General features: G+C 49.5%; 1 protein-coding gene across 1 annotated transcript in view; it reads right to left on the bottom strand.

Moving 5' to 3' along the window:
* cngb1a (cyclic nucleotide gated channel subunit beta 1a) overlaps positions 1 to 13,731 on the bottom strand; it is a gene marked incomplete at both ends in the record, with an annotated part of 77,732 nt that continues 64,001 nt past the window's right edge. Inside the window, 21 exons of the mRNA XM_084154052.1 lie at positions 1 to 8; positions 535 to 685; positions 894 to 1,077; positions 1,932 to 2,078; positions 2,306 to 2,424; positions 2,762 to 2,845; positions 3,055 to 3,152; positions 3,315 to 3,474; positions 3,651 to 3,792; positions 3,978 to 4,100; positions 4,331 to 4,395; positions 4,562 to 4,648; positions 4,765 to 4,815; positions 5,039 to 5,247; positions 10,410 to 10,625; positions 10,787 to 10,935; positions 11,234 to 11,335; positions 11,590 to 11,758; positions 11,862 to 11,872; positions 12,138 to 12,301; positions 12,495 to 12,676. Coding sequence (XP_084010178.1) covers positions 1 to 8; positions 535 to 685; positions 894 to 1,077; positions 1,932 to 2,078; positions 2,306 to 2,424; positions 2,762 to 2,845; positions 3,055 to 3,152; positions 3,315 to 3,474; positions 3,651 to 3,792; positions 3,978 to 4,100; positions 4,331 to 4,395; positions 4,562 to 4,648; positions 4,765 to 4,815; positions 5,039 to 5,247; positions 10,410 to 10,625; positions 10,787 to 10,935; positions 11,234 to 11,335; positions 11,590 to 11,758; positions 11,862 to 11,872; positions 12,138 to 12,301; positions 12,495 to 12,676 — 2,621 coding nt within the window. The remainder of the gene's footprint in view (positions 9 to 534; positions 686 to 893; positions 1,078 to 1,931; positions 2,079 to 2,305; positions 2,425 to 2,761; positions 2,846 to 3,054; positions 3,153 to 3,314; positions 3,475 to 3,650; positions 3,793 to 3,977; positions 4,101 to 4,330; positions 4,396 to 4,561; positions 4,649 to 4,764; positions 4,816 to 5,038; positions 5,248 to 10,409; positions 10,626 to 10,786; positions 10,936 to 11,233; positions 11,336 to 11,589; positions 11,759 to 11,861; positions 11,873 to 12,137; positions 12,302 to 12,494; positions 12,677 to 13,731) is intronic.

Genomic DNA, 13,731 nt, shown 5'->3' with positions numbered 1-13,731 from the left:
TTAAGGTACTAAAACACACACAACATCAGTGAGACCACGAGGGAGTGAAGGAAAAGAAGGGGCACACAGAATATCCCAGAATATGAAAGGATAACTCTGTAAAGGGAACTTTCCCAAGGGGGACATATGCCATGTTCACGTCATGTCGGAAACTCAGAAATTTCCGACTTGCTTACTCGTTATAGAAAGACGATACCAGAGTTTCCCACTTGGGAAGTATCAGAATCAACCAATAGGAAGCTCTACGCAAATAACTGACGTTCATTTTGACTTGGAGGTCCAGAGTTTCTGACATGAAGTGAACGTGGCAATAGAGAGAGAATGTTTTTTTTTAACCATTTCGGTCCGTAATCTCAATGTCAATATACACACAGAAGAGCATAGAAGGGTAGTGGGAGATCACAACACTTCTTCCCCTTCTCTTTCTGTCTATTTCCTTCTCTGTCTCCTTCTACTTCTTCTCCATCTCCTCCTCTTCTTCCTCTTCTTCCTCTTGATCTTCAGGCTTCTGCTCGACGGACAGGAGCTCCTCACCTTTGTGACGGCGTGTCATGCGGATGAGCATCATGCTGTCGGTCGTCTCGGAAACCACATCTTCGTCATCCTCGATGCGGGGATGTGTAGGGGGGATGGGGGAGTGACGGTGCACCATCGAGGAGGGAGGAGGTATGGGGAGTCTAGAGGACTGGTGGAGGTGGTAGAGGGGGTTGGGGGTGAGAGAGAGTTTTTTTCAAAGAACAAAGATTGATTTCAGAACCATTTTAATCCACCCCCAAAAAGAGAGCGTAAGAGGGAGGGTGTGAGAAGGGAGAGTTGGGGACAGACACAGAGGTAGGTGTGTTGTGTGTATGGCACTAGATGTGTGCATGTAAATGCATGCGTGTACTGTTTACCTCAGTCTCGCCAGTTTTGTAGCCCTCTTTCAGCTTGGCGAAGGTGCCCTTAATGCCTGCCTGCTCTGTGACCACCAGGGCTGCTTTGAACAGCTTGGGGGTCTCTGGCCTGTCTGGGATCACCTCGGCAGTCTCCTTCACCTCTGCCTTTTCCTCTGGCTTCTTATCCTTCGTCAGCATTTTCCTAGAAAGGGAGGGAGGTAGGGAAAAGTTGTGGTCAGGTCAGTCAGACTGAAGAAAACCTTTTAGATATGGTCTCACTGTGCATACACACTGTGTACATTGATGCATTTTGTGGGCTTGAAACATTTAGGCATGCACACATGTAGTATACACACACAAACTAATACACTGTATATATATATATACTGTATATACAGTATACGCGCACGTACACGTGCACACAGACACAGACACACACAGACACACACAGGCACACACACACACACACACACACTGCACCGCCCTGTCCTCACTAAAATTGATGCCATGGATGAGTTAGAGCAGGTCATGAGACTGTCTGTTTATCCAGACCTGATTCCCTCCTAACTTCTGCCTGCCTCTCACTTGCCTGCCTCTCACTTAAACCAATAATTCTTAATCAGGATCTCAAACTCCTCTTAACCATTATCAAAGAGAGAGAGAGTTACAGTAGAGAGGGAAAGAGATAGAGATACAGAACGGATGAACAGACAGAGGAAGAGAGTGACAGATGGATGAAGAGATGAAGAGGAGAGATAGAGGCTATGGTAAAGAGAGGGAAAGAGAGAGCACCTTTTGCCTCACCATCATGTGAGCGATCACAAGATCAGTGGGTATGATAAAAAACACTATGTACAATATGTAGTGGGATGTGTGTTGGGTGTGTGTAGGTTATCCATCCCCTCCACCCTTCCCTTCTCCAAGACTCATATCCCACGTCCCAGCCCTTCCATTTGACCTTCCCCCTCTGGCCTTTTGGCTGTGTCCTGGGTAAGAAGAGAGGGATAGGGGAGTGGAAAGGGTAGGAAAGTTGGATTTGAGAGGTCACCCCCTCACTTGGCCTTCTTGCGGAGGAGTTTCTGGGACTCGGGGTAATGCACCAGGATGTCTGAGAGGTCCCTCTTATCCAGGATGAAGAGGTTAGCGAATCCGTGAGCCATCACGTTGGCCGTGCGTCTGTTCCCCCCGCCCCCTGCCAGCAAGCTGTCCAATCAGAGGACATAGATGGGTTACACGCCAAACAAACACCAAACACATGCTTCATGTTTAGAGACATGCTAGAGGCAAGCTAGAGACATAGCATGTGCATTGTTGCATGCATGAGTGCTGAAACAGGTTAATTGTGTACAATGTACAGCCCTTAGATATTCCAATACATGACACTGTATATGAGGAAAACATTTGGACCAGGGATTAAGGGGGGCTCTCACCTGATTTCTCCAAACACAGAGCCGGCCCTGATTGTCACAAACACTGTCTTCAAATCAGGTCCTCCCACCACCTGAACCTCCCCCTGCTTGATGATATACATCTCCCTGCCGATCTCACCCTGCCCACACGGGACACACAGCACATTATAGCAGATCATAGCAAACACACACAGGTACAATTAGAGGTATGGTTTACAAAGAGAGAATGGACCATGTGCAAGTGATTTAGGCTAAGCTTGGGGTAAAGCTGTGATGGGAGTGTGAGGGCATCACTCCCATCACAGTGGTCCTCTGTAGCTCAGCTGGTAGAGCACGGCGCTTGTAACGCCAAGGTAGTGGGTTCGATCCCCGGGACCACCCATACACAAAAATTTATGCACGCATGACTGTAAGTCGCTTTGGATAAAAGCGTCTGCTAAATGGCATATTATTATTATTATTATTATATTGGCCTACCTTTTTACAGACAAAGTCCCCAGGCAGGTAGACCACAGACTTGAGCCTCATCAACATGTCAAAGATCATCTGTCTGTCACAGCCCTGGAACAGAGAGAGAGAGAGGGGGGAGGGGGAGGTGGGGGGGGGGGGGGGGGGGGGCAGTTATAGAGGCAGGGAATGGAGAGACATGAAAGAGGGAGTTTAGTACAATTGGAGAAATAAAGAGAACGAGAGAGAGAGTATAGTATGTATTATTGAAGATTTGACAAAGACGAGGGCTGCGATGTCTGAGACTCTTTCCCTCCCCTTACCTGGAACAGGGCCACTTTACTGACAATGGAGTAGTTAACATCCACAGCCATGTCCATCCTCATCTTATCTGGCAGCTGGATTAACAGCTCCTGCTCATCTGTAGAGAGAGAGAGAGACAGAGGGAGGGATAAAGGTAAGGAGGGAGACAGATGGACAGAGAGAATGAGAGAGATGAGGGGATTGTAAGCAAGCAGATAGGCTCATAACAGAAACGTTTCCAGATGCAGCACTCTCACAACGTTCAGCCAACGTTCCTTACCCAGCATGCCCTGTATCTGCCAGGTGTAGTCGTACCAGGTCTTGACTCGGTTCTGGACCTCTTTGGGGATGTGGTAGGAGGTCATGTACTTGATGGTGTTATCCATGCAGGCCCGGTAGTAGTTCTGTCCCGCTGTGGCAGCCCCCACTACATCTCTCATCTGGAACAACAGCAGAACAACAAGCCTTATGTTCAGTAGGCATGGAACGGAAGATAACACTCAGAAACAAGAGCATACTATCTGAGCCATCAAGAAACGCTTGTTTTCATTTTCTGTCGGAAAATGTTTTGCTATGGCATGCCTTAATGAACATGAATTGTTTTTGCTACACCTACCTGACCAATCATGATGGAGAAAGCAAAGACACCAACAAAGTAGTTGACTAGCTGGAATGTGATCTCAAACACGGTGGTGGGGTCCGGTAGACCACCGATGGTGATCAGGGTCTTTACAGCAAAGTAGTAACACCGGATATAACTGGGCACACAGACAGACAGAGGTATACACACAGATGTCAGACAAATACACACACGTCTGGGATAATTACACATTTTTAAAGGTGACAGCAGAAGAGGACTTGGAAAAAGCTGGATGTTTTGTGGTAATGTGGTTGGTGTGAGGTTTTTGACTGTTTTGTGACTGTTTTGTGGTATTCTCCTCACCTGTTCCCTCTGCCATCGTAGACCCACTTAGTGGACCCCAGCCCCTCATAGTCAGAACCCCAATAGAACAGACAGGCGTTGATGTGGAGAGAATACAACAGGTATGAAGTGGTCAGGATCACTCTGAGAGGGAGGGAGGGAGGGAGCGAGAGAGAGGAGGGGGAATGAGAAAAAGTTACTAGAGCTCAGTAAGGGCTACAGCACCCTCTGCTGGCTAAACATGTGTATTGTGTTTTGAGTGTGTTCGTGTAGCATTTTCTCTGCTGAGTGTTTTGTGCTCAGCGAATGTCCTGCGTAGAGTATGTATGTGTGGTTGGTGGTCAGAGTGTTTTCTATGTGTCCCTCTTTGGTACCTGTAGATGTAGGCTTTCTTCATTACTGCTTCCAAACGGTCGTTGAACTCAAAGAAAGCCATGTACTGAAACAGAGAGAGAGAGACAACAGAGAGGCATCAATAATCAATCACTAATCACTAAGATCTAAGCACTACAAAGAATGTACATGTATGTGTGTGTGTGTGTGTGTGTGTGTGTGTGTGTGTGTGTGTGTGTGTGTGTGTGTGCCTATGTGAGTGGTGTGTGTACCTTCAGTAGGCGGGGGAATCTGAGGAGGGAGTTAACTCCAGTAAAGTAGTAAAATATCTCCATGGGGAACATACTGATACAATCCATCTGAAAGACAAATAATTCCTTTACAAACCAACACTCCTCACATCCATCATAGAAATATAGAGTTACTTATCTACTAGCCTAGTCAGCAAGGAGAAACAGTGTAGCTTCAGTCTCACCTTGAATCTTTCTGTTGTCATGTAGTTGTCTCTCATGTCCTTTTTGTCACACTGCAAGAAAAGATAAGAAATTAAAACATACGTTTGTTCCTTAAATATGTACATGTATGTGTGTTTTAGAAGTGTCTGACTCTGTGTGTATGATTGTCTTTGTTGGCATACATTTTCTAGTACTACTTGCCATAGAGGGCCTGTTTGTTTATTTGTGCCTCTCTTTATACGCATGTACGTATGTGACTGCCTACAGTATATGTGATTATCCAGATCCCCTTACCACAATATCTCCTCCGCGTACAAACTCCAGGCGGGGCTGAAAGACCATGATGTCAGTGATGTAAATAAGGTCACAGGTGTAGTCCATTAACAGCCACCAGTAGATGTTGTCTGCAGTCTGGTAGGGGAAGGCCCAGCGCACCGGGATCAGCCACACGTTCCAGTTCCACGCCATCATCACAAAAAACAGCCACACCACGTAGACCAGGTCTATAGGGAGACAAGAGGCACAAACAGAGCAGAGTCAACTACAACGTGAATATAACAACTCAGTGGGGGCTGAAAGGTATATTATGATTTCATTACATTAGTATCAGGGCCCAAGGTCACGTTGGTAAAGATAGTTCATATTTTACTGTCAAGATTCAGAAGTGAGATGGGCCTGTAAGAGGCGCACTCGTCCGCCTGTTGGTCATGTCAGTAAAGTATTATATTGTGTTGTATAGGAATGTATAATAGTACAGGGGTATATGGTAGTAAAATTGGTGAGGGATATTATCCACTATTATATAGTTTGTGTCCTGGATACTGATTCACTGAAAGCCGTGGTACATCAGACCGGATACCACGGGTATGACACAAAATTACTTGTTTACTGTTCTAATTACGTTTATAATAGCAAAAAGGCACTTTGGGGTTTGTGGTATATGGCCAATTTACCACGGCTAAGGGCTGTATGCAGGCAATCCGCGTTGCGTCGTGCCTAAGAACAGCCCATAAGCGTGGTACATTGGCCATATACCACACCCCCTAGGGCCTTATCGCTTAAATATACCACGGGTATGACCCAAAATTACTTGTCTACTGTATAATTATGTTGATAACTAGTTTATAATAGCAATAAGGCACCTCAGGGGTTTGTGGAATATGGCCAATATACCACAGCTAAGGGGTGAGTCCAGGAAGCCGCGTTGCATCGTGCATAAGAACAGCCCTTAGCCATGGAATATTGGCCATATGCAGTGATGGAAAAAAGTATTTGATCCCCTGCTGATTTTGTACGTTTGCCCACTGACAAAGACATGATCAGTCTATTATTTTAATGGTAGGTTTATTTGAACAGTGAGAGACAGAATAACAACAAAAAAATCCAGAAAAACGCATGTCAAAAATGTTATTAATTGATTTGCATTTTAATGAGGGAAATAAGTATTTGACCCCTCTGCAAAACATGACTTAGTACTTGGTGGTAAAACCCTTGTTAGCAATCACAGAGGTCAGACGTTTCTTGTAGTTGGGTACCAGGTTTGCACATATCTCAGGAGGGATTTTGTCCCACTCCTCTTTGCAGATCTTCTCCAAGTCATTAAGGTTTCAAGGCTGACGTTTGGCAACTCGAACCTTCAGCTCCCTCCACAGATTTTCTATGGGATTAAGGTCTGGAGACTGGCTAGGCCACTTCAGGACCTTAATGTGCTTCTTCTTGAGCCACTCCTTTGTTGCCTTGGCCGTGTGTTTTGGGTCATTGTCATGCTGGAATACCCATCCATGACCCATTTTCAATGCCCTGGCTGAGGGAAGGAGGTTCTCACCCAAGATTTGACGGTACATGGCCCTGTCCATCGTCCCTTTGATGCGGTGAAGTTGTCCTGTCCCCTTAGCAGAAAAACACCCCCAAAGCATAATGTTTCCACCTCCATGTTTGACGGTGGGGATGGTTTTCTTGGGGTCATAGGCAGCATTCCTCCTCCTCCAAACACGACGAGTTGAGTTGATGCCAAAGAGCTCCATTTTGGTCTCATCTGACCACAACACTTTCACCCAGTTTTCCTCTGAATCATTCAGATGTTCATTGGCAAACTTCAGACGGGCATGTATTTGTGCTTTCTTGAGCAGGGGGACCTTGCGGGCGCTGCAGGATTTCAGTCCTTCACGGCGTAGTGTATTACCAATTGTTTTCTTTGTGACTATGGTCCCAGCTGCCTTGAGATCATTGACAAGATCCTCTCTTGTAGTTCTGGGCTGATTCCTCACCGTTCTCATGATCATTGCAACTCCACGAGGTGAGATCTTGCATGGAGCCCCAGGCCGAGGGAGATTGACAGTTATTTTGTGTTTCTTCCATTTGCAAATAATCGCACCAACTGTTGTCACCTTCTCACCAAGCTGCTTGGCAATGGTCTTGTAGCCCATTCCAGCCTTGTGTAGGTCTACAATCTTGTCCCTGACATCCTTGGAGAGCTCTTTTGTCTTGGCCATGGTGGAGAGTTTGGAATCTGATTGTCACACCCTGGTTCTGGGACTCCATATGTTGAGCCAGGGTGTGTTTATTCTATGTGTTATATTTCTATGTTGGGGGTTCTAGTTTGTCTATTTCTATGTTGGCCTGAGTGACTCCCAATCAGAGGCAACGAGTGTCAGCTGTTGGCTGGTTGTCTCTGATTGGGAGCCATATTTAAACTGTCTGTTTTCCTTTTGTGTTTGTGGGTTTTTGTTCCGTGTCGGTCATTGTTACCGTGGACTTCACGAGTCGTTTATTGTTTTGTTGTTTCGTGTGTGCACTTTAATTAAATAAAGTAATCATGTTCATTCATCACGCTGCGCATTGGTCTACTTCTCTCCCTGACGATCGTGACAGAAAAACCCACCATACAAGGACCAAGCAGCGTGTCCAGGAGCAGGCAGACTGGAAATGGGAGGATCGCCGGCCATGGAGTGAGACTGACGAGAGGCAACCCCACATTTTTTTTAGGGGGGGCACAGGGCATGGACGACGGGGCTGACGGAGGCAGAAAAGGGGCGTATTCAAAAGGCCACCAGGTTACGGGGGCCACTGGTCAAAGTAGGGAAAGGAGGTTTAGAGGCACGGCGAGAGGTACTGGGGTGTGTTACCAGTCCGGTCCGGCCCGTTCCAGTTCCCGGGGTAGAGCCAGTGGTGTGTGTCCCCAGTACGGTCCGGCCTGTTACGGCCCCTCGCACCAAATGGACGGTGCGCGTCACCAGCCCGGTCCGGCCTGTTCCTGCCTCTCGCACCAAGCCTACGGTGTGCGTCGCCAGCCCAGCTCGGCCTGTCCCTGCTCCACGCACCAAGCCTACGGTGTGCGTCGCCAGCCCAGTCCGGCCTGTCCCTGCTCCACGCACCAAGCCTACGGTGTGCGTCGCCAGCCCAGTCCGGCCTGTCCCTGCTCCACGCACCAAGCCTACGGTGTGCGTCGCCAGCCCAGCCCGGCCTGTCCCTGCTCCACGCACCAAGCCTACGGGGTGCGTCGCCAGCCCAGCCCGGCCTGTCCCTGCTCCACGCACCAAGCCTACGGTGTGCGTCGCCAGCCCAGCCCGGCCTGTCCCTGCTCCACGCACCAAGCCTACGGGGTGCGTCGCCAGCCCAGCCCGGCCTGTCCCTGCTCCACGCACCAAGCCTACGGTGTGCGTCGCCAGCCCAGCCCGGCCTGTCCCTGCTCCACGCACCAAGCCTACGGTGTGCGTCGCCAGCCCAGCCCGGCCTGTCCCTGCTCCACGCACCAAGCCTACGGTGTGCGTCGCCAGCCCAGCCCGGCCTGTCCCTGCTCCATGCACCAAGCCTACGGTGTGCGTCGCCAGCCCAGCCTGGCCTGTCCCTGCTCCACGCACCAAGCCTACGGTGTGCATCGCCAGCCCGGCCCGGCCTGTTCCTGCCACTCGCACCAAGTCTACGGTGCGCGTCGCCAGCCCGGCCCGGCCTGTTCCTGCCACTCGCACCAAGTATACGGTGCGCGTCGCCAGCCCGGCCCGGCCTGTTCCTGCCACTCGCACCAAGCCAGGGGTGCGAGTCGTCAGCCTGGTCCAGCCTGTTCCTGCCACTCGCACCAAGCCAGTGGTGCGAGTCATCAGCCTGGTCCAGCCCGTTCCTGCCACTCGCACCAAGCCAGAGGTGCGAGTCGTCAGCCTGGCAAGGCCCGTCGCTGCTCCACGCACCAAGCCAGGGGTGCGAGTCGTCAGTCCGGTGAGGCCCGTTCCGGCTCCACGCACCAAGCCAGGGGTGCGCATCGTCAGCCCGGTCCGGCCCGTTGCTGCTCCACGCACCAAGCCAGGGGTGCGAGTCGTCAGTCCGGTGAGGCCCGTTCCGGCTCCACGCACCAAGCCAGGGGTGCGTATCGTCTGCCCGGTCCGGCCCGTCGCTGCTCCACGCACCAAGCCAGGGGTGCGCATCGTCAGCCCGGTCCGGCCCGTTGCAGCTCCACGCACCAAGCCAGGGGTGCGAGTCATCAGTCCGGTGAGGCCCGTTCCGGCTCCACGCACCAAGCCAGGGGTGCGTATCGTCAGCCCGGTCCGGCCCGTTGCTGCTCCACGCACCAAGCCAGGGGTGCGCATCGACAGCCAGGTCCGGTCCTTTCCTGCCTCACGCACCAAGCCTGGGGTGCGCGTCGTCAGTCCGGCACAACCCGTGCCTTGGTCATCGGTGCCAAATCAGGTACCGCTTTATTGCTCCCCAACGGAGCTGAAGCTAGCCGCTCCTGCTACGTCCAGGTCAGCTCCAGCCAACGGGGCCAGACCGGACCAGGGGCACTATGGGGGGTTTATTGGAGGGTGGTGGGCAAGCCCGGAGCCAGAACCGCCGCCGAGGAGGAGTGCCCACCCAGCCCTCCCCTATTTTTCTCTGGTTGAGGCGCGGTCGCAGTCCGCGCCTTTAGGGGGGGGTACTGTCACACCCTGGTTCTGGGACTCCATATGTTGAGCCAGGGTGTGTTTATTCTATGTGTTATATTTCTATGTTGGGGGTTCTAGTTTGTCTATTTCTATGTTGGCCTGAGTGACTCCCAATCAGAGGCAACGAGTGTCAGCTGTTGGCTGGTTGTCTCTGATTGGGAGCCATATTTAAACTGTCTGTTTTCCTTTTGTGTTTGTGGGTTTTTGTTCCGTGTCGGTCATTGTTACCGTGGACTTCACGAGTCGTTTATTGTTTTGTTGTTTCGTGTGTGCACTTTAATTAAATAAAGTAATCATGTTCGCATTGGTCTACTTCTCTCCCTGACGATCGTGACACTGATTGATTGATTGCTTCTGTGGACAGGTGTCTTTTATACAGGTAACAAACTGAGATTAGGAGCACTCTTTTTAAGAGTGTGCTCCTAATCTCAGCTCGTTACCTGTATAAAAGACACCTGGGAGCCAGAAATCTTTCTGATTGAGAGGGGGTCAAATACTTATTTCCCTCATTAAAATGCAAATCAATTTATAACATTTTTGACATGCGTTTTTCTGGATTTTTTTGTTGTTATTCTGTCTCTCACTGTTCAAATAAACCTACCATTAAAATTATAGACTGATCATTTCTTTGTCAGTGGGCAAACGTACAAAATCAGCAGGGGATCAAATACTTTTTTCCCTCACTGTACAGTACCACACGTCCTCGGGCCTTAGTGCTTAAGTATAATATGTTTTGGTATCTAACTCACCGGTATAGGGGTCGATGCTGGAAGGGAAACGATAGTCCACTATGGTTTGAAGCCAACTAGGAAGTGGGGGCATTTTGGGAAGTTTGAGGATTTTGATTGGGTATCCATAGAAGTCCCAGTACTCCTCCGCCTCTTCCTCCTCCACCAGGGCTGGGATGTCCTTCTTGTCCTCTTCTGGGGGCGGGGGAGGAGGGGGAGGGGGTGCCTTGGCTGGGGCTGGGAGTGAGAGGTCAAAAGTTATAGGTTATGTGAAAATGGATGTGGGTCAGGGTTGCATTGATATATTTTAGAAAATCGTATGGCAATTGTGTATTTTGCTTGTTGTAAGGTCAAGGGTCAGGGTCACAGGTTAAAGGTCATGTTTAGTTGTGACCTACAGGCTTGAGGGCTGTCTTCCTCAGAGTCGTCAGGGTCCATCAGTTTTTCCTTCTTGCGGACCGTCCTCGCTTTAAACAGCTTGACCAGAGTAGTCACTCTTTCTTGGACAATCACACTGCCATAGCTGGCCACTGATGTTGGACGATCCCTGCAGGATATTACATCATCAGTGAGTGAGTGAGTGTGTGTGTGTGCATGTGTGCGAGTGTGCATGCGTGTTTGCATCACAGGAGGTTGGTGGCACCTTAATTGGGGAGGACAGGCTCATGGTAATGGCTGGAACGGAATACGTGGAATGGTATCAAATACATCAAACACATGGTTTCCATATGTTTGATGCCATTCCATTGACTCCGTTCCAGACATTATTAAGAGTTGTCCTCCGCTCAGCAGCCTCCACTGGTTTTGCATGCATGTTGTGCATTTGCCTGTGTGGCATCACTCACTCATCTTCCACAGTCAGGAGGCCGGTCTGCATCTCCAAGTCATCAACACCACCAACATCATCCTCTTCAGCACTTCTCTCTTCTACCGGGAGGAGCGAGCCACTGAGGGGAGACAATAGGAGACAATGAGACAAGGGTAGGATAAACTGCACAGACAAATCTGCCATAACTTACTCTGCAGCCACAGCTTTGCTGAATGTGTGAGAAAAAGAGAGAAAAATAGAGAGTAATATTAGGGCAATATAACTAGTAAATGAAATGTTTGTCTGTCATTCAAATCACTATAGAGCAAGTCTGTACAGCTACTATAATCATCAGATAGACTTTTGAAGCAGCAGAGTGTATAGTCAGTTTACCTGTGCTTGGTCATGGGGACGAGAGGCACGGTCAGAGAGATGGACAGGGGGTCCTGGGAGGTGATGATCTGGGGGATGTTGCGACCCCCTCCCATCCCCACGTCTCTGTCCACATCCTCCACTTGAACTGCTGGCAGCACATTCCCTCCTCTGTCCTTACCAAAGCTCTCTGAAGAACACAAAGTAGGATTCTAGAACTCTGATAGACATCAATGTTCCAGACCTCTCTGAGGAATCCCTGACAGATTATTCTAGAACTCTAGAAAACTCACTCAAGAGCGTTCTGTTGATACACACCAACAACCCAGAACTATCAGATTAAAATTCTAGAAACAACACTTGAGTGCGTTCTAGAACTTTTGTAGGAAGACGAAAACACTAGAACCCAAGGGGTTTGCTTAGCCCAGGGATAACTTGGGTACAACAGTAAAGAGGCTATTGTCATGTGAAAGAACAGAACGACACAACACAGCACGACACAACACAGCTTGGCACAACACAGAACAGCACGGCACAGGACATTTCACCCTTTAGAGGGTTCAGTTCACCTGAGCAGTGGGTGGATGACTGCTGCTCTTCGCGATGAAGCAGGGGGGACGGTAGTGAGCATGATGGCAGAGATGTGGAGGTCGGGGGTCAAGGGGTCAGGGGCGAGGATGGGGTCAGGATGGGGTCGGGAGGTCTCAGGATAAGTGAAACTTGACTTGGCGCTCTGAGGAGAAGGTTGATCTAATTTGACACTAATTTTATGAATCTAACTCCAGGTCTGCAGGGAAGGGCAGGCGTTGGGACAGGGGAAGGGAGTGCTACTCCTTGGAGGCATCTTCCTGGGGTTGGTGTTGGGACACTGCGTTTGGGTTAAGTCTGTTGAGGCGGTTGAAGATAATTTGGCAATACTGTCGTGCCTGCTTGGGTAGCTCGGACATGTCATGTTTTAGCTGGGTTAGCTCTTCTGGCAGGGCGAGCATGGACAGTTTAGGAGCGGTCAGGTTGTTGTCGCGTAGCAACTGGGTGAGACTGTCGAGGCACTGGCAGGCGTGGGGGATATGCATGAGCAGGCTCCTGATTGGAGCGCAACTGGAGGGCACTGGGCGGAGACACGGTCAGACAGCCAATCAGATCAATACAATCACGCAAAACAGGAAGTCATGATAAGATCGAAAATGTTAGAGTAGTAGTTAGTAGTAGTAGTTTTAATGTCTGATAATTGTGCTGTCATATACACTATATATACAAAAGTATGTGGACACCCCTTCAAATTAGTCGATTCGGATATTTCAGCCATACCCATTGCTGACAGGTGTATAAAATTGAGCACACATACATGCAATCTCCATAGACAAACATTGGCAGTAGAATGGCCTTACTGAAGAGCTCAGTGACTTTCAACATGGCACCGTCATACAGTAGGATGCCATCTTTCCAACAAGTCAATTCGTCAAATTTCTGCCCTGCTAGAGCTGCCCCGGTCAACTGTAAGTGCTGTTATTGTGAAGTGGAAACGTCTAGGAGCAACAACGGCTCAGCCGTCGAAGTGGTGGGCAACATAAGCTCACAGAACGGGACCGTTGAGTGCTGAAGCGCGTAACGCGTAAAAATAGTCTGTCCTCGGTTGCAACACTCACTACCGAGTTCCAAATTGCCTCTGGAAGCAACGTCAGCACAAGAACTGTTCATCGGGAGCTTCATGAAATGGGTTTCCATGGCCGAGCAGCCGCACACAAGTCTAAGATCACCATGCGCAATGCCAAGTGTTGGCTGGAGTGGTGTAAAGCTCGCCGCCAATGGACTCTGTAGCAGTGGAAACGCGTTCTCTGGAGTGATGAGTCAGACTTCACCATCTGGCAGTCCGACGTACTAATCTGGGTTTAGCGGATGCCAGGAGAACGCTACCTACCCCAATGCATAGTGCCAACTGTAAAGTTTGGTGGAGGAGGAATGATGGTTTTGGGTGTTTTTTCATGGTTCGGGCTAGGCCACTTAGTTCCAGTGAAGGGAAATGCTACAGCATATAATGACATTCTAGACAATTCTGTGCTTCCAACTTTGTGGAAACAGTTTGGGGAAGGCTCTTTCTTGTTTCAGCATGACAATGCCCCTGTGCACAAAGCGAGGTCCATACAGAAAGGATTTGTCGAGATC

Source organism: Coregonus lavaretus (genome assembly GCF_964263955.1).
Source record: "Coregonus lavaretus genome assembly, chromosome: 37".
Classification (NCBI taxonomy): Eukaryota; Metazoa; Chordata; class Actinopteri; order Salmoniformes; family Salmonidae; genus Coregonus; species Coregonus lavaretus.
The sequence above is the reverse complement of the archived record's forward strand: the minus strand, read 5'-3'. Positions and strand labels throughout refer to the sequence as shown.